We start from the raw sequence: 26,995 nt of genomic DNA, 5'->3' as shown, positions 1-26,995 counted from the left end.
GTTTTATATTTTGTGTATAACAATTTATTTTATTCTAACCTATTGTAATATTAAAAAGATACTTTCATGTGGAAAAAAATATATTATTTTAATTATAGAGTACAATTATTAAGCAATTTCTATGTGAGATTAACTCTAAAATACTACTATGATCATTTAAAAAATTAATCAAATGAGGTGAACATTAATAATTTCTCTTTAATTCATCTCCTTTTGTTATTTACCATGGTTTGCCTGCATAAATCAGGCAGCAATTTTCTTCCCATTAGCTAAATTAAGAGACATTTCTTAAATTGTGCTCAGAGCCATAGTTGTTCTTCAGGGGAAAGCGGAGGAAATTCATGAGCTTTTGATATGAAAATTGCGTGGTGGAGTTTATTCTCAGTGAACAGACATCACAGGCATATCCTGAATTTTCTACAGTTTGGGAAACAAAGAGGAATATAAGGCAGTGCTGATTAGACTCTGTGGTGTCGGTGTGACTGTTAATTGTCTGGGTGAGATATGACGGATGTGAGTGTGATTGTGAAGCTGGAGGACCCCCTGCTATCAGGTACAGCAGCTAAAGCTCTGTCTGTCACACTGTGCTGGAGAAGAGAGAAAGCAGCACATGTGCTTCTCAGTTACACACCCTGTGCACCATCGCACTGCATATTTTTGAGGACTTGCTGATTCAACTCATCAGTTAATCGAGGATTCATCAACTGTTCTGGGTGTGTGAGATAAGTGAGACATCCAAACTGGGCAGTGTAGTGGTCCACAAAGACCAAAACCAAGAGACCACATTTTTTATTTAATTTTGTATTATTTAATTTTATTTATTTATTTATTGAGAATTTTGTTTTCAGTGTGTGTTTGTTGTATTTTATAATTTAATTTGATTTCATTTGTCCTTTTTTTGTGCATTTAAATTTTTTTGTGATTTCAGTTTGTTCCATTTTAATTTAATTTAATTTATTTTGTTTCATTTTATGTCTTCTCATTTAGTTATTTTATTTTATATTATTTTATAATTTTAATTTTGTGCATTTTTTTTACTATTTATAATTTCAGTTTGTGTTTGTTTTAGTTTATAATTTAATTAAATTGTATTTGTCATTTTGGCATTTAGTGTAATTTTTTTGTCATTTTGTCATTTTTGTGCATTTTAATCAATTTTGTGATTTTAGTTTGTTTCAGTTTAAATTTATTATTTAATTTAATTTTGTTTCATTTTTTCTCTTCATTTAGTCATTTTATTTTATTTTGTAATTTAGTGTCAAATAATTTCTGTGCATTTTAATAATTTTAATTTTTTTAAATTTCAGTTTTAGTTTTATTATTTAATTATTTTGTTTTATTTTATGTCATTTCATTTAGTTGTTTTATTAACTATGATTTTAATTTGCATTTATTTTATAATTTAATTTAATTTGATTTCATTTGTCATTTTGTAATTTAATGTAATTTTTTTTTTAAGTTTTTGTTTTGGTTTAATTTTATTTATTTAATTTTGTTTTATTTTATGTCATTTAATTTAGTCATTTTATTTTATTGTAGTTCATTTTTGTACTATTTATGATTTCAGTTTGTGTTTTTTATTTTTATAATTTAATTTGATTTCATTTGTCATTTTGTAATTTAATCAAATTTTATATCAGTTATTTTTGTGCATTTTAATTAATTTTATTTTTTGTGATTTCAGTTTAATTTTATGTAGTTTAATTTTGTCATTTCATTTAGTAATTTTATTTGCACAATTTTATTTTGTCATTGTGTCATTTGTCATTTTATTACGTCATTTTATGTAATGCTTAACTGTTTGTGATTCCATTTAGTTTGAGTTTTTATTTTGCCTTAATTTAATTTTATTGTATTTTCATTTTATTTCATGGCATTTTATTATATTTGTACATTTGAACTTTTGACGATTTGTGTTCAACGTTTTTACTTAGTCTGCAAACGCTTAGCCAAAATAAATGGACAGTTTCTGTCATGTTTATTAAACACGTTCACATGACAAATTGATATTGAAAGTCGAGAGAGAGAGAGAGAGAGAGAGAGAGAGTGTCAGCCTTTACAGATCTGCAAAATTCTGTGTCGGCCATTTTGAAGTGGTCCAGCCGGTGGCAGAGAGAATGGAGAGATGGAATGATGCTGTGGAGAGAGGAGAGAGAGGAAGGGTCTGACTTTACCCGGCTATTTATAGAGCAAGAAAGTGAGGGAATCAGAGAGCGTACAGAGGTGGAAAGGAAAGGTGAGAGCTTGAGGAAAGACAAGCAGGAAAAGAGAGTGTGATGCTTTCAGTGCCCTTGCAAAGAAATAGAGGATGAAATATAAAGATTGTGGTGTCTGATTTGTGATATATTTGCACTAAATTCTTTCAACATCTGAAATCAAATATTAAGCAGCAAACACTGTTTCAACATAGATAATAATAATGTTTCTTAAACAGCATTATCAGCTTTGAATCACAGGAATAAATTACATTTTACAGTATATTCACATAGAACAATGTTCTTTAAAATTGTAATATTTCACAGTATTAGCATTTTTACTGTATTTTTGATCAAATAAATGTAGCCTTGATGAGCATAAGAGACTTCTTTTAAATAAAAAGCTCTGATTATATATTTATAAACTATATATTATTATATTTCTTGTTTGTTTGTTCATATTGTTTGATAAATGATAAATATATTGCTTATTAAAATAAATAAATAAAATATTATTATTTATAATTAGTAATATATACAAACAAAAATAAATAAATTATATATTTATTATATATAATGCATTTGTTTATTTATTGCTTGTTTGTTTATTGTTTTGTTTCATTTTGTCATTTTATTTTATTTTAGTGCATTTTTGTACTATTTATGCTTTCAGTTTGCGTTTGTTTTATTTTAGAATTTAATTTGATTTCTTTTGTCATTTTGTAATTTAATGTTATTTTATTTAAATTATTTTCATGCATTTTAATGAACATTTCTTTGACTAGTTGTGATTTCAGTTTAGTTTTATTATTCCATTTTTTTTATTTTATTTCAATTTAGTGCATTTTTTAACTATTTGATTTCAGTTTGTTTCAGTTTCATATTAGTATTTTTACTGTATTTTTGATCAAATAAATGTAGCCCTGTGAGCTTAAGAGGCTTCTTTAAAATAAAAAGCTCTGATGATAGGTTTATAAATTATTTATTTGTTATATATAATTTATTTGTTGATGTATTTCTTGTTTGTTTGTTCATATTTATTTGATGAATAAATATATACATATGTACAAACAAAATAAATTATTATTTTTTTTTTGTTTATTGATTTGTTTCATTTAGTCATTTTTTTAATTATATTTTGTTATTTTATTTTATATTTTATTTAGTGCATTTTTGTACTATTTATGCTTTCAGTTTGTGTATTTTATTTTAGAATTTAATTACATTTGTCATTTTGTAATTTAATGTTTTTTATTTCAGTTATTTTCATGCATTTTAATTAATTAACATTTTTTGACTAGTTGTGATTTCAGTTTAATTTTATTATTACATTTTATTTATTTTTCATGTATATGTTTATAAACTATATTTGTTATATAGAATTTATTTATGTATTTCTTGTTTGTTCATATTTATTTGATAAATATAAATACATAGTTGAATAAATAAATAAACAAATATTATTAATAATTAGTAAATATATACAAACTAAAATGAATAAATTCTATATGTATTTATTTATTGTTTGTTTGTTTATATGTATTAATTAGTTTTTACACATTTATTCAATTATGCATTTTTATTGTTCACTAAATAGATTAAAAATTATAAATATTATATATCATGCTTACCATATTGCACAAATAAAATAATTTGTATACAGTTGCATGCATAAATAAACAAATAAATAAAATTGATAAAATATAAATAAAATAAAATTATAAAATTATAATTATAAATTATAATGTATATAATAAATATAAACTATATTTAATATTAAAGTACATTTATTATTTATAAGTTATTGTTTGTTTATTTAATTTTAATTTGCTTATTTAGTAAATTATGCATTTTTCTGTGTTCATAAAATATTGCAGAAATTATTATTATAAATTCAATAAATTTGACAAAATTACAATACAATTTTACACCAATAAAAATAATTAAATACAGTTGCATGCATGAATGAATAAATAAATAAATACAATTTATAATTAATACATATAAAGGATCATGTGATACTGAAGTCTGATGGTAAAAAAGTTTAGCTTTGAGTCACAGAAATAAATTAAATTTGACAATATATTCAGAACAATGTTCAATTCAAATTGTAATAATATTTGACAATATTACAATTTTTACTGTGTTTTTGATCAAATAAATGTAGCCTTGGTGAGCATAAGAGACTTCTTTCAAATAGAAATGTGACTAGATTATATATATATATATATATATATATATTAAATAACTGTGTTGTTTTATGTTTTACAGCTAGTCAGGCCAGAGACCTGCTGTCTAAGATGTTGATCATTGATCCCGCCAAGCGGATATCAGTGGACGAGGCCCTGCAGCACCCCTATATCAACGTGTGGTACGACCCGGCCGAAGTGGAGGCAGTGAGTTCAGTTCTCCTAATTCTCTCAGCGCTATCGATTAGTGCGCCTGCGGCCATCTGTCACCTGTTTATTCTGATTTGGCAGCCTCTCAGCTATGTCCACACTACTGCTAGAGCTAATTAAAGACTGCCCACCGCATGCCTTTTATATACTGAGGCCTACCGTGTTAAAGTTTGGCCATATTCAGTATTTTGATTCATCTGTTATGCTTTTTCTACATGGTATGTGCTCCATCACTTACAACTGATTAGATAGGTGTGAGAAAAAATATATAGCTTATTGTTATGCAGTGCATAGCAGTATAAATAGGTACCAGTCGATATGATCACAGGCCTATTCACACCAAGTCTGAATTAAAAAAAAAAGCATTTTAGAAGCAGTTTTTAAAATGAAAATTGATTAAGTAAATAAATAAATAAATGTAAACAAACAAAAAAAGTTATATATTTATAAACATTTTTATAAATAATTTTATGCATATATTGTATTTTTGTTTATATTTATTCAGATATTATATAGAATTGGTTGATTGATTTATTGTTTGTTTATATTTATTAATTTGTTTTAATTTACACATTTATTAAATTATGCATTTTTTACTATTCATAAAATATTAGAAATGTTAAATATTCTAAATTATGCTTAGCATATTACACCAATAAAATTATTTTTATACAGCTGCATAAGCAAACAAATAAATAAATAAACAAGTAAATAAATAATATTATAATTTATAATGAATAAATATAAAAAAATTGTTTGTTTATATTTATTAATTTGTTTTAATTTGCTCATTTATTAAATTATGCAATTTTTATTATTCAGAAATATTACAAATGATAAATATTATTAATTATACCATATTACAAAAGTATTTTATACAGTTGTGTAAACAAACAAATGAACAAATAAATAAATAAAATAGTATGATTTATAATTAGTAAATATAAACAAACAAAAATAAGAAATATATTTATCATATATAGTTTATTTGTTTGTTTGTTTATATTTATTAATTTATTAAATTCTGCATTTTTTTCATTTTTTGTGTTCATAAAATATTACAAATAATAATATAATATAACAATAATTATAAATTATACTTATTACACCAGTAAAATTATTTTTATACAGTTGCGTGTATAAATAAATAAGTCAATAAATAAATAAAATAATTAATTATTGAATTACCAAAATATTATATATTATAATTAATAAAAATAAACAAACAAAAATAATAAATTATATATCTGTTATATATAATGTATTTATTTGTTATTTTTGCTTTAATTTTTTCTTATATTTATTAATTTGTTTTAATTCACATATTAATTAAAATATGCATTTTTATTACTCACAACATATTAAAAATGATAAATATTATAAATTCTACATACCATGATACACCAAGTAAATTATTTTATACAGTTTCAAGCATAAATAAATGATATTATTATATATAACTATTTATTGTTTGTATAATTAATAAATATAAACAAGCAAAAATAAACAAATTATATATTTATTAAATATAACTTATTGTTTGTTTGTTTGTTTTTGTGTGTATTCATTTGTTAATTTACACATTGAATTATGCATTTTGTATTATTTACTAAATATTACAAATGATAAATATTACAAATTCTACTTACCATATTACACCATTAAAATTATTTTATACAGTTGTCTGAACACTTTGTTTTTTCCTAATTTTATTCAGATTAATATTATTTAATTATGAAATTATTTTGTATTGTTTATTATTTATAAATCGTTATGAATTAAATTAGTCATTTTTAAACATATGTTTTAATTTATTTAAAAACAAAACTATTTATTTATTTTTATATAGCGCTTTTTTACAATACAGATTGTCAAAGCAGCTTTAAAGCTTTAAAACAGTATTAAACAGGAAAAAATATTTATTTATTTATTTATTTATTTAATGCAGTGAAAAATAATCCAGGCTACAACAATGTTATTTTAGTCAAATATTGATTAACATTCATTATAAGACCTGGATGCTTTGATGCAATTTACAGTATATTATATTATATTATTATATATTTATTAACTCAATAGAGTATTAGCTAGGTTTACTCTATAATGTTGCATTTGTTCAGTTTGTAAATGTCCGTGGTTGATTCTGGGGACCTTCATCAGCTTGAGAGGACACAAGAAAGGAGTAAAAATAACAGAAAGTTGTCCTGTTCTTTGATGAAGCTTAATAAACATTCAGTAAGCATTTGCCTCGACTTCTATTCACACGTCCCCTTTAGACAAACAGCTTGTTCTTGTCTAAATTTTGTGTTTGTACTGTTTCAAAGGGGTTTCAAGGACGCAACGAGTCTGGTTTTCATACAGAGACAAGCCTGTAACAAAATACTAGCCTTTATTGTCTGTAAATATGTGTTTAGCTATTAGCAGATGTCATTTTATGTGAACGTACACTTTTCTGTTGACCAAAATATGACACGAAATTACTAATCTGACAGTTTAGCAAACAGTTTTGTTTTTATAACCCATGAGCATCGTTATGATTAGTGTGACTCTTTTCTCCTTCTCTCTGGTGTTTCTCTTTCTCTGATGAAGGCCAGGAATCAGCAGATATCTATGGTAAATAAAGACCATTCCACACTTAGGAAACCTCCTCATCTCAAATCACTCACACACCGATCTCTTTATAACACACACTGACGTCTAGAACTCAAAAACAGACAATCTGAGCTGAAATAAGCACAGTTTGTGTAGGGTGTGAATATCTGTGTATTTGTGTGTGTTTGTATTGTGTACTAATCTTGTAGAACGCATGAAAGGAATAATGAGTTTCAATTCTGCATTCAAATAACGTTTAGAGGCAATAGCATAGAAATATTATCGAATTCTGAGGAGGTTTAATCTTTTTTTAAAGAAGCAAAGCTTGAATTCCCACAATCCTCAGTTGGTGGTTTCAGTTTTAAAGAGACAGTCCACCCAAAAATAAATATTCTGTCATTAATTACTCACCCTCATGTCGTTCCAAAGCCCTAAGACTTTTGTTCATCTTCGGAACACAAATTAAGATGTTTTTGATAAAAATACAAAGGTAATTTTTTACTATTCATAAAATAGTGCAAATTATATTCTAACTTATACTTATCATATTACACCAGTGCAATTAGTTTTATACAGTTGCATAAACAAACAAATAAATAAATACATTAAATAATATAATTTATAATTATTAAATATAAACACACACAAAAAATGTATTTATTGTTTGTTCATATTTATTAGTTTGTTTTAATTTGCACATTTTGTTTAAATTATGCTATTTTATTATTCATAAAAGATTACTAATTATAAATATAAATTATACTTACCATATTACACCAATAAAGTATTTTTATACAGTTAAACAAACAAACAAAATAATATGATTTATAATTAATAAATACAAACGAACAAAAAAATTATATATTATATATATATATATTATATATATAATTTGTTTATTATTTATTTATTTGTTTGTTTGTTTATAATTATTAATTAGTTTTAATTTGCACATTTATTAAATTCAGCATTTTTAGTGTTCATAAAATATTACAAATAATAATATAATATAATAAATTATACTAATAATATTACACCAGTAAAATTATTATTTATTCATTTGTTTGTTTATATTTATTAATTAGTTTTAATTTGCACATTTATTAAATTCTGCATTTTTAGTGTTTATTTTTAGTAAAATATTACAAAAAATAATATAATAAATATTTTAAATTATACTTGTATTATTACACCAGTACAATTATTTTTATACAGTTGCATACATGAATTAATGAATAAATAAATAAATAAATAAACAAAATTTAATGAGGGTCTGGGAGGGACATGATGCCAATTTTTTTATTTTTGGGTGAACTATTGCTTTAAATAATGTAATTGAGCAAGTGGGACCCCAAATTATGATCAAATGTTAAGTTATTGTTAACAAAATCAGACTGAACAAACAAACAGACTCGCTTGTTTACTTAAAGATAGATTAACTCAATAGAAGGGCAGTAGAAATAACCCATCTGTGTGCTTTGTGTAATAAAATAAAACTAATATACCTCAAAATATTAATATTGCAGATTCACTGTGCGTTAAGGGACCCCGTCTTCTCATAATACTCCATTTAGTGCCATTTAATCTCTTTTTCTGTTTATATCTCTTATTCTGATTATCTCTGGCTTGTAATAAAACCTAGCAAGTCGCCTGTCTAGACAACATTTTTGGCAGCAACACAGAAACATTTAAATCATGAAAGCATGAAAACCCTGCTGAGGTTTAATTTGATTGTGTCCGTTTGCTGAAAAATGCTGTCTAGCTAGACTACACACTAGGTTGTGAGACACAGTCTCATGTCTCATGTCTCTGTCTTAATCTAAAACCTTACAGCAGACTTTTCTCTGCTTTTCTGTCTTACTAATGGTGGTGTTTGGTCCTTATTTACTAAGTCCTTACTGTTGACCATGTCAACTGCATGTGCAAGTGGTGGTAACACGTTACATTACAGTGTTCCTGTTATTTTACATTAAAATGTTATTAGTTATAGACAGACAAATGTAATTTACTCATTATACTGTAATGTGAACACTGTAATGTAACTTATTAACCCAGATGTTTTAACATGACAAGTCTGCCCCTCATATGTAGTGCTGTTTTCTGATAATGATTTATGCAAGATGAAAAGCATTAGTTCACTTCCAGAACAGAAATGTACAGATAATTGACTCACCCCTTTGTCATCCAAGATGTTCGTGTCTTTCTTTCTTCAGTCGTAAAGAAATTATGTTTTTGAGGAAAACATTTCAGGATTTCTCTCCATATAGTGGACTTCAATGGTGCCCACGAGTTTGAACTTCCAAAATGCAGTTTAAATGCAGCTTCAAAGGGCTCTAAACAATCCCAGGCCAGAAAGAAGGGTTTGATCTAGCGAATCGATTGGTCATTTTTTTAAATAAATTTATATTTATACACTTTTCAAACACAAATGCTCTTCTTGTCTAGCTCTGCGATGCACATGCACCAGGTTCAAGACAGCTAGGGTATGTCGAAAAACTCCCATCTCATTTTCTTCTCCAACTTTAAAATCTTCCTACATCGATGTTCAAGTTGGAAAAGAAAATGAGAAAAGAGTTTTTAGACATACCCTAACTGTCTTGAACCTGGTGCATGTGCATCGCAGAGCTAGACAAGAAGAGCATTTGTGTTTGAAAAGTGTATAAATATAAATTTATATTAAAAAATGACCAATCGTTTTGCTAGATAAGACCCTTCTTCTTCAGCTGAGATCGTTTAGAGCCCTTTGAAGCTGCATTTAAGCTGCATTTTGGAAGTTCAAACTTGCGGGCACTATTGAAGTCCACTATATGGAGACAATTCCTGAAATGTTTTCCTCAAACAGCATAATTTCTTTATGGCTGACGAAAGAAAGACATGAACATCTTGGATGACAAGTAGGTGAGTAAATGATATGTAATTTTTTTTTTCTGAAAGTCAACTAATCCTGTAAATAAGTGACTCTGCAGGAGCAGATGTGCTATATTTAGACTTCATTAAATAATTTTAAGTATAACTACATATACTGCCTGATGTATAAAGTATGAAAGCCCATTTCAACCATGGAATAAAAAAATAAAAAAGGTAATTTGAATTTTTTTCCGTCGCAATTCAGTTTATATCTCACAATTCTGTGGAGAAAAAAAAAAATATATAAGATGAAATCAGAATTACAAGATATAATTCTGAGGAAAAAGTGGTGGAAAACAACTAAAATTAAATTCAGAGATGTAAACTCGGAATTTTGAGGGAAATATGAGTTTAAATCTCACAATTCCGGCCTCTTCTTAGAATTGCACGTTTATATTTCAAAATTGACTATAAGGTTATATCTTGCAATTCTGAGAGATAAAAGGTCTGAATTGTAGGATAAAAATTCACAATTACTTTTATTTTTTTTTCAATTCCGCAGTGGAAACTGGCTTCCATAATAAAGCATGTATTTCTGTTATTTTGTAATAGTAAAAGGATTGTATTTATGATTAAAGGATAAGTTCACTTCCAGAATGAAAAATTTCCTGATAATTTACTCACCACCATGTAATGCAAGATGTTCATGTCTTTCTATTTTCAGTTGCAAAGCAATTAAGATTTTGAGGCAAACATTGTAAGATATTTTTCTCCATATAGTGGACTTCAATGGTGGCCAACGGGTTGAAGGTTCAAATTGCAGTTTCAATGCATCTTGAAAGATCTCTACACAATCCCAGCCAAGGAATAAGGGTCTTATCTAGCAAAAATTATATACTTTTTAACCACAAATGCTCATCTTACACCAGCCCAAACTGCATAATCAGATTGGAAAGGTCACGTAGGTGGAAGTACCAACCCAGTGTTTTCAAAGTAAATGTGCAAAGAAAGTCAAACGCATTTTACAATGACAATTTTGAAGTTAGAGGAGAAAATGAGACAGAGTTTTTTGCCCTACCCTACCTTTTTGAACCGAAGGACACAGATGAAGAACTAACCATGTGACTTTTCCAACGTGATTCCATAATGTTTGAAATCACACGTACATTGCAGAGCTAGTGCAAGACAAGCATTTGTGGTTAAAAAGTATATAAATTGTAATTATTTTTAGAAATTGGCTGATCATTTCACTAGACAAGAACCTTATTCCTCGACTGGGATCATGTAGAGCCTTTGAAGCTGCATTGAAACCCGTTGGCCACCATTGAAGTCCACTATATGGAGAAAATTCTGGAATGTTTTCCTCAAGAGCCTTAATTTCTTTACAACTGAAGAAAGACTTGAACATCTTGAATCACATGGGGGTGGGTAAATCATCAGGAAATTTTTATTCTGGAAGTGAACCAATCTTTTAAGTTCAAGCAATGATACTCTTAAGACATGTTTATCCACAAGACACTCAGTGTTTATGTCTATGCTGGGTAACGATTAAATTTGTTCCTGTCTCTCTCTCTGTCTCAGCCTCCTCCACAGATCTATGATAAACAGCTAGATGAGAGGGAACACTCGATTGATGAATGGAAAGGTAGGCCTTCATTTGGAGCTCTCTGCATGTGGACATGACATAACTCACGGCCCACAGACAGATGAAGAGATGAAGCAGTAAATCATTCACACGCAGTTGTTTTGCTACCATGGTGGCCACTTTCCATCGACTTCTGTTGTTACTGAGATACTTCAACTGAGATAATGATTCTGTCAGATGCTAAAACTAGAAACAAGACCTCAAATAAACCTTTTTACATTTTTACATAAAATTATAGATTTTTTCTTTATAGCAAAAACGATTAGTTTAGTAATATTAAGTAAAGATCATGTTCCATGACGATATTTAGTCAATTTTCTACCGTAAATATATCGAAACGTAATTTTTGATTAGTAATATGCATTGCTAAGAACTTAATTTGGACAACTTTAAAGGCGATTTTCTCAATATTTAGATTTTTTTGCACCCTCAGATTCCAGATTTTCAAATAGTTGTATCTCAGCCAAATATTGTCCTATCCTAACAAACCATACATCAATGGAAAGCTTATTTATGATAATGTATCAGTCTCAAGTTTTGTGGTCCAGGGTCACATATATAAAAGTTTACAATAACAACACTGCTTTATACACTTGGTCTCAACAAATAATTAAGTGTTTTTGAGTCTGAATGTGCTCTTCTCTCTCTTTTTCTCCACCCCTGTCTCTCTGGCTCAGAGCTCATCTATAAAGAGGTGATGAACTTCGAGGAGAGAACAAAGAATGGTGTGGTGAAGGGACAGCCCTCTCCCTCAGGTACTCTCTGTGCATAAGCTATGCTTCTGTAAGTCAATTTAAAGTGATTTCAGCTGTTTATGAGAAACCCTCCCATTGTGACTGCTCCATTTGTCCCTGTCCCCCTCTCATCTCGTCCGTGTGACTCAAACAGAACACGTCTTGACTGTGATTACGTGCTAGTTTTGAATCTGTAACGGTGAAACTGTTGTCTGTTGTAGTCTTTTTAATAATTAAAGGTGCTGTAAGCGATTTCAGCCAGTTTTCCAGTCTGTAAAACCCCGCCCACAAAGACACGCAGCGATTGACAGGCATAGAGTGTTTCTGATTGGCTAACAATACATTGGTTTTATTTTTATTTGAGGTATAAACACTGCCGTTCAAAAGTTTGCGATCAGTAAGGTTTTTAATGTTTTTTTTATTGTTTAGAAAAGAAGTCTTTTATGCTCATTAAAGTTTAGTTTATTTCATCATAAATACAGAAAGAAAAAGTAATATTCTGAATTATTGTTTAAAATAACCGTTTTCTATTTTAATAAACTTTAAAGTATAATTGATTTCTGTGATGCAAAGCTGAATTTTCATTAGCCATTTATTATTCTGTGATACTTTTTAAAGAATTCTTTGATGAAAAAAATAAAACAGCATTTTCCTAACAATAGAAGTCTTTACTATCACTTTTTATCAATTTAACACATCCTGCTGAATGAAAGTATTTATTTATTTCAAAAAAAGAAAAAAAAAAAGAAAAAATGCACTGACTTTAAAGTATATTAAAATAGAAAACCATTATTTTAAATTGCAATAATATTTCAGATTTTAATCAAATGATGCAGCCTTGATGAGCAGAAATAATTTCTTTAAAAACATTAAAAATCTTACTGATCGCAAACTTTTTAACGGCAGTGTATATTAAACAGAATGCTTACGGCATCTTTAAGAATGCACTTTATCTGTATTTATTTTCGCCTATTTTTCGCTTCAAGAGTTACACTTGACCCTTCGCTAAGCCCTGCCTTAAAGATGTCACTGACCAATCCTATTTTAGCAACTGTTGTCATCCAATATTTTATATCCTGAAAAGCTTTGTCTCTTTTAAACTGTAATTTTTTTGCCGTTTTATGCAAAGTATCCAAAAATATGATACTTTTCATGAACATCATTAGGAACACCTGTAATTACTTTCACATTATTATTATTCATTTATTTAGTAGACTCTGGGAGGTTTTTGCTTCAGATTCTAGTTCAGAGGTTTTTTTTTTTATGTGTAATTCTGTAATTCATTTTTTTGAAAGACAAATTCCTGAAAAATCCAGCCCATATTAAAATTATATTTGTGACCCTGGACCACAAAACCAGTCTTAAGTAGCACGGGTATATTTGTAGCAATATCTAACAATACATTGTATTGTTGGATATTGCAACAAATGGTCTAAATTATTGATTTGTCTTTTATGCCAAAAATCATTAGGATATTAAGTTAAGATCATGTTCCATGAAGATATTTTGTACATTTCTTACCGTAAATATATTTAAAACTAATTTTTGATTAGTAATATGCATTGATTTTTTTGAACCCTCAGATTCCAGTTTGCCAAACATTGTCAAGGATCATCAATGGAAAGCTTATTTATACTTTCAGATGATATATAAATCAAAAAATTGACCCTTATGACTGGTTTTGTGGTCTAGGGTAACATCTAATTAATTTATACCAGCATATCTGCTAAGTTCTGTAAATCTTGCTTAAAATGGCAACTAGAACCAAGGGGTGGAACTTATCGAAGGGTATTTATGTAAATAAACCATAAATAAATAAACCATTATGTAAATAAATGCAACAGGAGTGTAAAAATCTCTACGTAATGGTATACTAAAAGAGATTAAGCAAATTAATGCTTGGGTTAGAAACTAAAATGTTGGGAACTGATGTTTTAATGTTCAAAAATGTATTTGTATGTGATTTTTATATTGTTATTGTACTGTATATTTGCCACTGTTTACATGTTTCATAATTAAGGTTGGAGTCCATGGTGTCTGATTTGATCAGTTTACAACAATAATATACACTTTATTCCCCAAAGCATTGGGACACTCCTTCTAATGAAAAGGTTTGACTACTTTAGCAATTTCCATGAGTATAAATCTTAATGTTTAAGCATATAATGATATTTTAGGGAATTGTGTGCTTCTTTGTGTGCTTCTTGTTTGGACAGGACCTGCTTCTATTCTAACATGACAATACCTCTGTGTATAAGACAAGGTTCAAAAAGAAATAATTGATTCAGTCAGCGTGGAAGAACTTGACTGGTCTGCATAAAGCCAAGTCGTAATTCCAGCTGAACACCTCTGGTGTGACTTTAAATGCAGACCTTGAGCCATAAACCATTACCAAACACCAATGACTTGTACATTCACTATATGGACAAAAGTATTGGGACACCTCCTTCTTTAGAACAAAAAAAATGCACCAAATCTGTGACAACAAAGATGGAAACAATTATATTGCAACAGTTTTGGAAGTGTCTAAAATGACTGATACTCATATGTACAAGTCATTGGTGTTTGGTAATGAGTTTTTGGCTAAAGGTCTGAGGTTCAGCTGAGATTAGTACTTGGCTTCATGCAGACCAGTCAAGTTCTTCCACACTGACTAAATCAATCATTTCTTTTTTACACAGAGGCATTGTCATATTAGAAAAGAAAAGGGTCCTGTCCAAATGTTTGCTATTAAAATAGAAGCACACAATTCTTCAAAAAAATATCATTATATGTGACCCTGGACCACAAAACCAGTCTTAAGCTGCACAAGTAAATTTTGTAGCAATAACCAACGATACATTTAATGGGTTAAAATGATTCATTTTTGTTTTATGCCAAAAATCATAAGGATTATTAAGCAACGATCATGTGCCATGAATATATTTTGTAGATTCCCTGCCATAAATATATCAAAACTTAATTTAGGATTAGTAATAGGCATTGCTAAGAACTTCATTTGCCCAAATTTAAAGGTGATTTTCTCAATAATTAGATTTGTTTACACCCTCAGGTTACAGATTTTCAAATAGTTATATCTCTTCCTATTCTAACAAACCATACATCAGTGGAAAGCTTATTTACTCAGCTAAATTATGTATTAATCTCAATTTTAAACATTAAAGGGATGGTTCGGAGTAGAATTGACTTCATTGCTATGCACTCCGAAGCCCATTTAAATAACCCATCCGAAGTTTTTTTTACCTTATTCAAACATTTATGGAGATATTAGAGTTTTTCGAATTGCTTGTTACAGGAGTGAATGGTACATGTGATGTATCTCGTAAATTGCACCACTAAACGTGCAAGTAATCTTACCAAACTTGTACAGTAGTGTAAATAGGTTATGCACTCACAAAAAGCTGCAACAGAACATTTGTAAGTCCACCGTGAGTGTTTTAAAAACATGTTTTACCCGAGAACTACTAGTCTCAAAAACTACAAGTCGACGTCACTTCCCTGGTTTGAAAAAAGCACGTAAAAGTCCTCCTACTACATCTGTCTGCATGTCAACTTGTAGGAGGACTTTTACGTGCTTTTTTCAAAACAGGGAAGTGACGTCGACGTGTCGCCATTTGTAGTTTTTGAGACTAGTAGGGATCGGCTAAAACGTGTTTTTAAAACACTCACGGTGGACTTACAAATGTTCTGATGCAGCGTTTTGTGAGTGCATAACCTATTTACACTACTGTACAAGTTTGGTAAGATTACATGCACGTTTAGTGGTGCAATTTACGAGATACATCACATGTACCATTCACTCCTGTAACAAGCAATTCGAAAAACTCTAATATCTCCATAAATGTTTGACTAAGGTAAAAAAAAAACTTAGGATGGGGTATTTACATGGGCTTCGGAGTGCATAGCAATGAAGTCAATTCTACTCCGAACCATCCCTTTAAGATTTGTACTCATGGAAATTACTAAAGTGCTCAAACCAGTTCATTAGAAGGTATACTTTTGGCAATATAGTGTTTTCTAAAGTCTGAAATATTTTTAGGATTTACTTTGCTAATTAACTCAGCAAAGAGACTTTTCCTTTGAGGTTTGTAGGATGTTGAGCTACAGTGTCGTTGTTTAGGCTGTAGATGGCAGCCCATGTATATGTGTGTGTGTGTGTGTGTGTGTGTGTGTGTGTGTGTGTGTGTTTGTATTAGTGCGGTGTTGCATGTCTGCAGTCCTGCAGCACTGAGAAGGTGACAGACAGTGACACAAGCCACAGAGCTTCCTGTTTGGTGTCATCTGTTTGCTTAATAACACCCAAAGATGTTTACAACAATCTATTGGATTCTATCTGCTTAGTTTTTTCATATTGCTGGGGTGTTTGAAATTTATTTCGCTTGTGTTGTCTGTCCTTTTCTGGCCGCATTTTGTCTCTCTCCCTTGCTCTCTCTCTCTCTCAGCCTCAGTCTCTCCGCTTTGTAATTAAATGCTTGTGCTGAAGAAAGCAGTCGCAATGCAGCTCCGTATTTCACAGCAGTGTGGGTTAGAGTTGAATCGTGTGTTGGAAAAAAAAATCACATATTCAGTTTGCTTTTCATAAACACACATTATTCTCAGTTCTTACGTAGTCAATTTGTTTTTGATAGCTACAGAGCAAACGGCTGGTTATTTTCAACATACACTGATCACATGACTATAAACATGCTGGAAATCTATTGACGGTGTTTATAGATGTCCTGCATTCTACAGTGGAGGGTTGTTGATGTGGCGTCCCCCGTCCCGTACTAAACAGTGATTCAGTGTGTTTAGTTAAACCTGCAGAACTGTATTGGGGTTAAAATCAATTCTGGCTATAAATCCTCGTTCCCTTCCTGTTTTATTAAGGATCTGGGAGTCTGAGATGCTGCACTTTAGGAAGCTCCGTCCTGCGGTACGGGTGGGAGATTTATAGAGGTCTCTGGGACGCTGGAGGTGTCCTTTGTGGGGGATGATTGGAGGATTCTGTTAAGTGAGAGAAGAGCGATGTAGCTGAAAGTCTATTTTTCCACTTGAGTGGTCACTGAAATCACATGTGTGGGATATACATGATGCTGTTTACTGGGAAGGGAATTGTGGGTAAAGAAAAACCAGGGCAATCTGACAAGCGGAGCTGAAGGGCAGTTTTTTGAGATAGAAAGAGAGCAGAGGGCATTAGATGCACGGAAAATAGGTATAGGCCATTTTGGAATTTAAGGTGCTCCAAACTCCTTGATGTAAAAAACAGTTTAGCTGGTATAGAAGGTTTAATATGAAGCTAAAGGGTTGCCAGATCCTCTCTAAAACCAGCCGAGATAAAACCTGTTGAGGCCAAATTAAGATTTAAGTAGGTCTAAACTGGTCTAAATTTTGGTTTAGGAGTATATTTACTGTATATTTTTAATTTTTTTGTCTAAACTATGTGGTTTAGGAGGATATTTACTGTATCTTTGAACTGTTCTTTTCTGTAAAATTCTCTTTTTTTGCATTTAAAATTTTATTTAATATAAGTACACTACCATTCAAAAGTTTGGGCTCAGTAAGATTTATTCAGATTTTATTGAGTTACAAATGTTGCTCTGTATATTTAAATACCTGCTATTCTTTAATCATTTTAATCAAAAACTATTAGCAAAAAAATATTGAATTTAAATGTACATTACCAATCAAAAGTTTTTTTAACAGTAAGATTTTTTTTATGTTTTTAAAGTTGTCTCTTCTGCATACCAAGCCTGCATTTCTTTTCAAAAACAGTAAAATTTTGACATATTTTTACTATTTAAAATAACTGTTTTCTATTTGAATATATTTTAAAATTGTATTTATTCCTGTGATTTCAAACCTGATTTTTTTAGCATTATTACTCCAGTCACATGGTCCTTCAGAAATCATTCTAATATTCTGATTTGCTGCTCAATAAAACATTTATTATTATTATTTTGAAAACAGCGAGTAGATTTTTTTTTTTTAGATTTCTTTGATGAATGGAAAGTTCAGATTTTATTCAGCAGGGATGCATTATATATCGAAAGTAACAGTAAAATATGTATTTTACTAAAGATTTCTGGACATATTTAAATAAATGCTGTTCTTTTTAACTTTCTATTCATCAAAAATAAAGAAAAAATATATAAGCAAAAAAAATATTGAATTTAAATTTACACTACTACTAAGTTTTTGAACAGTAAGATTTTCTGCTCACCAAGCGTGAATTTATTTGATCCAAAGTACGGCAAAAACAGTAAAATGTTGAAATATGTTTACTATTTAAAATAACCGTTTTCTATTTGAATATATTTTATTTTTTGTAATCTATTCCTGTGCTTTCAAAGCTGATTTTTTTAGCGTCGTTATTCCAGTCACACGATCCTTCAGAAATCATTCTAATATTTTGATTTGCTAGATTTGGTAGAAGAGTAATGATACTGAAAATTTAGCTTTGCATCACAGGAATAAATTACATTCTAAAATATATTTAAATAGAAAACAGCTATTTTAAATAGTAAAATATTTCACAATTTTACTACTTTTACTGTATTTTCAATCAAATAATGCAGGCTTGGTGTGCAGAAAAGAAACCATAAAAAATCAAAAGTCAAAAACTTTTGACTGGAGGTGTAGCTATAGACCATCTTCAATTCAATTACCTGATGAAAACCGCAGTCTAAGCTGGTTTAATATGATCTCCAGTACTGGTCAAGCTAGCCTCCCAGGCTGACCAGCTAAAAAGATGCCAGATCCTCTCTAAAACCAGCCAAGATCAAATCAGTTTTTTGTCTGAACTATTTGGTTTAGGAGGATATTTAATGTATCTTTGAACTTTTGTAACTATATAATTACTGTTCTCTTCAAAAAAAGCATGTTTACTAAATATTTCATAAAGTACACTACCATTTAAAAGTTCTGGCTCAGTATTGGCTCAAAGTTTATTCAGCAAGGATAAATTAAATCAAAAGTGACAATATATTCAAATGCTGTTCTTTTGAACTTTCTATTAATCAAAAATCAAAAATGTGTCAAATATAAGCAAAAAAAATGTATATTCAGAAATGTTTTTTGAGCAGCAAATCAGCATATTAGAATGATTTCTGAAGTATCATGTGACATTGAAGACTGAAGTATTGATGCAGAAAATTCAGCTATGCGTCACAGGAATAAATTACATTCTAAAATATATTTAAATAGAAAACAGATATTTCATAATATTACTGTTCTTACAGTGTTTTGGCTTACATAAATGCAGAAAAGCATTTTTTTTTAATGATCTATTCTGATTTTTTTTGTCTAAATTTGACTGTTCTTATGTGCTGTGAGGTAACTGACACTTTCAATGTGATGTGATGTGTAACTAGCGATCATATTTTGCTGGTCTGGCACATTTCTATACAGCGAAAGAGAGAGAGAGAGACTAAAACAGACAGTGACCATAAAGCTGACAGGGATAAAAAGCCCTCGCTGAGCCAATGTCACCCACCCTCTTCGTGTTTTCTTTTCATTTTAAAGGGTAGCTTCTGCTTTCATCATTTATCATATTGTCATTTTTTTTTCGCTTTAGCCCCGCTCTGCAGTTACGCTCCAAAATTGCATATTTGAAATGTTAATCTCAAATGAGGATGTGGGCAGTGTACTATAAAGTTATTATAAATCGTGTTCGCAGCGCTGAATGGGTATTAAAGAGCTGCCTTCTATTAAATGCAAGATGTAGGCCGTCACTCAAGTAAATTAGCTTGTAATGTTATCGTAGGGAGCCGTTTAAGGGGTTATTTGCGTTCGATTCTTATCAAAAGCAATCTCCTTGCGCGTTATTGGATTGGACAGAGCTGCTGTGTTCAAACAGACTTGCAGAAGGATTGAAGGTTTTCTGGGTTGTGGATTTATAGGGCAGTCAGTGCAACTCTCAAACCTGATGATGAAAAATAGGGACAATTTGTCCTTTTTTCAGAAGCCTTTATTTATTTCTTCTTGTAGAGCATGAGCTCCACCTAGTGGCATAAAACATGCTTTTTGTGTTTTTTAAAGGCATGTTCAAAGTGAATAATGTAACTAGTGAGGTTTGCTTATACTTATGGCGTTTGTGGTGTAAACATATCTTGCCCTGACCTGTTTTTGCTGCAGACATTTATATCTCTAATCATGTAAATACTTTTCTAAGCTACCAGACTTAGAAAGCAGCAGAAAATGAATAAAACAAAAATACAATAAATAATTACATAAAAATTATAAATATAATTCTATATAATGTAAAATTATAAAATTATATTTAATGGAATATTTCATGCTAAATTATTAAATAATTATCAAATACAACACAAACTGATATTCTTTTCAGGTTTATATGGTTAAAAAAAAACAGACACAGAAAGGGGATATTTTCATGATAGTACTGTACATATATTTCTGTAGTAAAGATCTAAATATATTTAATATAATATTAGTGTACAATTATTAAATAATTATTAAATATAAGCGTTTTAAAAGGTGAGGTATATGCTAAGGTAACACTGTACACTATTTTTTTGTAAATGTATATATTTGTTATTGTTATTATTCAATGTCTAATTAAATTATGTAGTTTAAGCTCAGGTAAAAACTTAGATAATATTTTATTCTCATGTATATTTTTGTAAATATAATGTAATGTTTTCTAATAATATTTTTATACCATTTCTCTATATATTTGTGCGTGTGTGTGTGTGTGTGTGTGTGTATATATATATATATATATATATATATATATATATATATATAAATATATAAATTTAATAATATATTATATAATGTTAATGTAAAATTAGTGTAAATTATTAAATAATTATTAAATATAAAAAATGTTTATAAGGTAAAGTATAAGCTAAGGTAACACTGTACACTATTTTTTGTAAATTTATATATTTATTATTGCTATTATTCAAATTTTAATTAATGTTTTTAGTTTAAGCTCAGGTAAAAGCTAAGATAATATTGTTTTCTCATGTATATTTTTGTAAATATAATGTAATGTTTTCTAATAATATTTTATACCATTCTTATATACACACATTATATTTAAAATATTATATATAATATAATATTAATGAAAAATTAGTGTAAAATTATTAAACATAAAAAAAAAATTATGAGGTAAGGAATAAGCTGAGGTAATATTGAACACTTATTTAGAATTTTTGTAAATATAATGTATTGTTTTCTAATAATAAGTAAATACATATATGGAAGGTATAAAAATATTATCTTAATGTTAACATTATTACAAGGTAATACTGTACCCTCACTGATATTTTTTGTAAATGTATATATTTATTATTATTGTTTAATTTCAAATTAAATTAATGATATAAAATATGATAATATTGTTTATATCACGTGTTTTTATTATATTTAAAATATTATATATTTAATATAATGTTAATGTAAAATTTGTGTAAAATTATTAAATATAAAAAGTTAAGGTATAAGCTGAGGTAATACTGTACACTCATTTAATTGTTGTAACTGTGTATATATATATTAATAATATTATTCAATTTCTAACTAAATTAATTAATACAAGTTAAGGTAAAAGCTTAGATAATATTGTACACTCATTTATATATTTTGTAAATAAAATGTACTATACACCCATTGCTATTTTGTAAATATATATATTATTGTTATTACTATTATTCAATGTAAAATTAAATTAATTGGATGGTATAAAAATATTGTCTTGTAAATTTGATTGTTTAAAATATTATGTTTAATATAATATTAATGTAAGTGTATTCAATTTGAAATTAAATAAATCCTTTTAAATGATTGAAATAAATTCTTGTAATGTTTTCTAATTATACATATGGATGGTATAAAATATTTTTGTATCTTAATGCTAATATTACCCATTTTATTATATTAATAGTATATACTGTATACCCCCCCCCCCCCCACACACACACACACATACTTTGTACAATATATATATATATATATATATATATATATATATATATATATTAGTGGTGGGCCGTTATCGGCGTTAACGTGCTGCGTTAACGTGAGACTCATATCGCGCGATAAAAAAAATATCGCCGTTAATCTATTCTCAAAGTTGGGTTGGGAGCTGGGTCTAAACTACGCAAGATATGAAGACTTTCACTTTGATATTTTAGCGCGGATAACGTGCCTACCTAGTTGAATTGCACTGTAGGAGGCGAGAACGAGTCTTCAACTTCTGTGAAATGACCACATCAAATGAGACGCGCAGACATGGATGCAGTTATGAAGCCGCCTCAGGGCAGGTGCGTGCGTTGCTAGACCCTTTTTTACCGGGGCACGTGCCCCAGTGAAAATCTGCTGTGCCCCAGTAAAATCTCAAGTTTGAGTTATAATTTACTTTGATAATCCCGAAATAAAGACATTTAACTATATGCAACAACTGAATTGACGCTTCTAAAAGCAACGCAGTTTATTGGAAGATGCACGCAGATAGGCTATCCATACCTGCGCGCCTGTGTATATTTTACGGGAACGCGCACGTCGTACAGCCTTTTGCGCAAAAGTACTTGGTTACACAAGTTTGTATAGTTAATTGTGTTGTAAATGCAATTGTCAAGAAGTTTGTAATGCATTTTGGAAACAGGAGATGAGCGCCTGGTCTAATGCGCCACCTGGCTTGAGAAACCCGTTCTCAAAGACTTACTTTTAGTCATTATTTGGGTAGCACACATTTTCTGAATGCCTTCAAATTAGCCATTTTAATCTAGATTAATCTAGATTAATTTCAAGATTTAATCTAGATTAATCTAGATTAAAAAAATTAATCTATGCCCACCTCTAATATATATATATATATATATATATATATATTTTTTTTTTTGTAATATGTTACATTTTGCATATTCATGCACTTTTTTCTTCAGAAAGAAAATAGTAAAAATAATTTATTTTTTAATTTCTAATCACTTTTAAAATGCATTACAATGTCATGTTACTCCATAAAAAAGTAACTAATTGCGTTACTTTTTATGAAAAGTAGTGCACTGCTTGTTGCCATCTAAACTGGGCTTGCCTATTAATAAAAAAAATGTATATTTTCTGGCCAAAATAAAAGTAATGCGTTACTTGAAAAAAGTAATCGGATTACCTAACTCACGTTACTTGTAACACTGTTGACATCTATATAAACAAATGTCTCAACATCCAACAAAATCACCTCAGAACCAAAGCCAGTCCATGGACTCCATCCTTCCTCCATCCCTGTGGGATATTTGTACATATTTGATCGTTCTTGTACTTTCTAATATGTGAACATCTGCTTGTAGCCCTGTAGAGGGCGCTGTGCCTGCGCTTCTTGTCTTTTCATTGTAACCGTTTTTCCCGTTACTTCCCTTAGCGCAGGTGCAGCCATGAACAGCAGCGAGAGCCTCCCCCCCTCCTCCTCCGTCAACGACATCTCCTCCACGTCCACCGACCAGACCTTGGCCTCCGATACCGACAGCAGCCTGGAGACCTCCGCCGGACCGCTGGGGTGCTGCAGGTGACTAACCGCCTGCCTGCGCAACCCCATGTTCTTCAGAAGGTGAACGGCACCCGCGAACCCAAACCAGAAATCCACAAACCTCGAAAACATGTAATTACGAAGTAAAAAAAAAGAAACGAGTAAATATATACGTATAAAATAATGTATCACGCGTAAATGATGACAAAAGTATGCATTTTCATTCAAAGAAACGTCTGAATATGTATATTTATGAATCTTCACTAGTTGCTTTGCTTTGAATCCCCCACATATGGCATCCAAAAAAAAGGAGGGAAAAAAAAATCAGGCATCTATGTAAAGTGTACATTGACTGGCTGATATCTAATACCTTGCGATTTTCCGCGCTTCACTCGATGTGGCAGGGTGGGCTTTTGTTTTAACGGCACTGATCAACCCTTGTTTTCCGTGATGGTTTTTCGCTCGTTCTCGGGCCGGTGTGTCTGTGTGCGAGTTCCCCTGTAGGGTAAAATAATATGTACAATGGCGCCCCCTATCTTTTGTATATATGTAATTGTGTACAGTTGTGAGGCGTTCTCAGAGTGGGACTGACGGCCAGTAGAGGGAGTATTTGCACACCTTGCCACATCACAGCTAACCACCCGTTTCCCTTTGCCTGTAGTCTTGCATGGTCAGAGAAAAAAAAAGTAACTAAGCTAATTATACATATACAAATATAGAGAACCGTGTTTATGTAACATTGAAGGGTGAATGTGAGCGCTTCCGTCACTCGATGGGAAGCGAGGCTGCTTTACAGGAAGCCATTGAGGGGTGCAAGCACTGTCGCTGTCATTTTTACTGACGTTCAGCAGCCCTGCCTTTGTGTTTGTGAAACCCAGACTCTCTGCGGCAGCCTTGCATGCTGTACCGTCACCCTTGAAAAGACAAATGCAGGTCGAGAGCATGCACCTCATCTTGTCACCAAACTAAATCTCATCTCGAAACTTACATTTTTGTGTTGTCCGAAGGGAATCGACGTGCTTACTACCTAAATTTCAGCTGGAGTTTATTTATTTAACCTATTTATTGTCAGATCTGGGAAGTGCCTTTGAAATAATGCAGTTTCCTCCTCCAATACACGAATATAGTAATGCGACGGCTCTGATTGAGGTGTTCCAGCTGGTGTCGGATGTGTCAGGTCTGTTTACCCAATCCCACAATCCCCTATTCATGTAGATTTCCTAGTGTAAAGATCTTGTCTGATTAATATTTCTACACTGATCTGTTATAAACCCCAGATCTGAGAATGACAGTGGCTTGAAACAGTATTTGGACATTTTGCAGTTGAGGTCAAAAGTTTACATACACCTTGCAGAATCTGCTAAATGTTTATTATATTACTCAAATAAGTGGGAACATTCGAACTGCATGTTAGTTTTTATTTAGTACTGACCTGAATCAGATAGTTCACATAAAAGACATTTACATATAGTCCACAAGAGAAAATAATAGTTGAATTTATAAAAATGATACTGTTTAAATGTTTACATACGCTTGATTCTTAATACTGTGTTGTTACCGGAATAATCCAAAGCTGTTTTTTGTTTAGTGATAGTTGTTCGTGAGTGCCTTTGTTTCGTCCTGAACAGTTAAACTGCACACTGTTCTTCAGAAAAGTCCTTCAGCTTTCGCAAATGTTTGTGTTTTTGAACCCTTTCACACTGAGGACAACTGAGATTTTACATTAAGAGCCGGGGGTGAAAACTTTTGAACAGAATGAAGTTGCGTACATTTTTCTTTTTTTGCCTATATATCTTTTTTTTTTTCATTTAGTATTGCCTTTTAGAAGCTACTTGCATGTTTTCCATAGGACAAAATAAGTGAAATTTACCCTGATCTTCAAATTCCAAAAGTTTTCACCCCCTGGCTCTTCCTCGTTTTTCCTTCTGAAGCATCAGTGAGTGTTTGACCCTTCTGTAATAGTTGCATACGAGTCCCTCAGTTGTCCTCACTGTGAAAAGATGGATCTCAAAATAATTCAATCATTGTTGGAAAGAGTTTAAATACACACAAAATGCTGAAAATCCAAAGAATTAATGGAACCTGTGGGATTTTTCTGAAGAACAGCCAGCAGTTTAACTGTTCAGGACAAACAAGGGACTCATAAACTATCACTAAAGTAACAACACAGTATTAAGAATCATTTGAATGGGGTCATTTTTATAAATTCAACTATTATTTTCTTTTGTGGACTATATGTAAATGTGAAATATCTTATTCAACTTAGTACTAATTAAAAAATAACAAGCATTTGTATGATCTTATTTTGATCAAATAATTAACATTTCGCAGATTCTTCAAGGTGCACATAAACTTTTGACCTCAACTGTATGTCACACTTAAAAACTGAAAGTGAAGTCTTACACCTCTCAAACTTACACAGGTGTAGTTTATCATATCAAGCTATGAGCATACATTTAACAACCACAAACCATTAGGATTCACATATATTTTTAAATGTGTCAAAATTGTTCAGATATGTTTCGGAGCCACTGTTTATTGTAATGTAACCTCCCTCTTCACATTTAATTGTTACATTTTTTTTTAAAAAGACAAGTAATGTAGTCTTTCAAACACACATGGCTGATGTTTTTAGTGTTAGGTAAAGATTAGCTTCATTGAATAAGCATTATGCAGTACACAGTAAATTGAACTTATAATATTTAAGTTGTACGCTTTTGTTTTGTACCTGTATTTGTCCGATTTGATCCGTGTACTAAACATTTTAATAAAGGGATGAAACACACATGAATTTTTTTTGTTTGTTTATGTAACAGAGTCATTTTATAACCCATTCTCATCCAGAAACACCCTTTTGATTCATGATTTAAATGATTTGTATTTTCAAAATGCATTGCATGTTAATGTTTATGTTTATCTGATTGCGCTTAAAGGAACAGTTCACCCAAAAATGCTCTAGATTTACTTTAAAAATGAGTTTGTTTTTTCATCAGAACAGATTTGGAGAAATTCAGCACTCCTCTGCAGTGAATGGGTGCCGTCAGAATGAGAGTCCAAACAGCTGATAAAAACATCATAGTAATCCACACGACTCCATACCATCAGTTAACATC

The 26,995-nt window shown here is 30.2% G+C and overlaps 1 protein-coding gene across 9 annotated transcripts in view; it reads left to right on the top strand.

Annotated features, from left to right (window-relative positions):
- Positions 1-26,667, top strand: part of mapk10 (mitogen-activated protein kinase 10) — a 93,432-nt gene extending 66,765 nt beyond the window's left edge. For 4 of the 9 annotated variants that reach the window (XM_073824837.1, XM_073824836.1, XM_073824841.1 and 1 more), the window contains 5 exons: positions 4,467-4,591; positions 7,184-7,207; positions 11,615-11,678; positions 12,356-12,433; positions 23,783-26,667. In XM_073824837.1, coding sequence (XP_073680938.1) covers positions 4,467-4,591; positions 7,184-7,207; positions 11,615-11,678; positions 12,356-12,433; positions 23,783-23,925 — 434 coding nt within the window. In that variant the 3' untranslated portion in view covers positions 23,926-26,667. Of the gene's footprint in view, positions 1-4,466; positions 4,592-7,183; positions 7,208-11,614; positions 11,679-12,355; positions 12,462-23,777 lie in introns of all 9 variants that reach the window. The other 5 variants (XM_073824839.1, XM_073824838.1, XM_073824842.1 and 2 more) reach the window with 4 other exon arrangements.
- The last annotated feature ends 328 nt before the right edge of the window (positions 26,668-26,995 follow it).

Source organism: Garra rufa, chromosome 19 (assembly GCF_049309525.1).
Source record: "Garra rufa chromosome 19, GarRuf1.0, whole genome shotgun sequence".
Classification (NCBI taxonomy): Eukaryota; Metazoa; Chordata; class Actinopteri; order Cypriniformes; family Cyprinidae; genus Garra; species Garra rufa.
The sequence above is the reverse complement of the archived record's forward strand: the minus strand, read 5'-3'. Positions and strand labels throughout refer to the sequence as shown.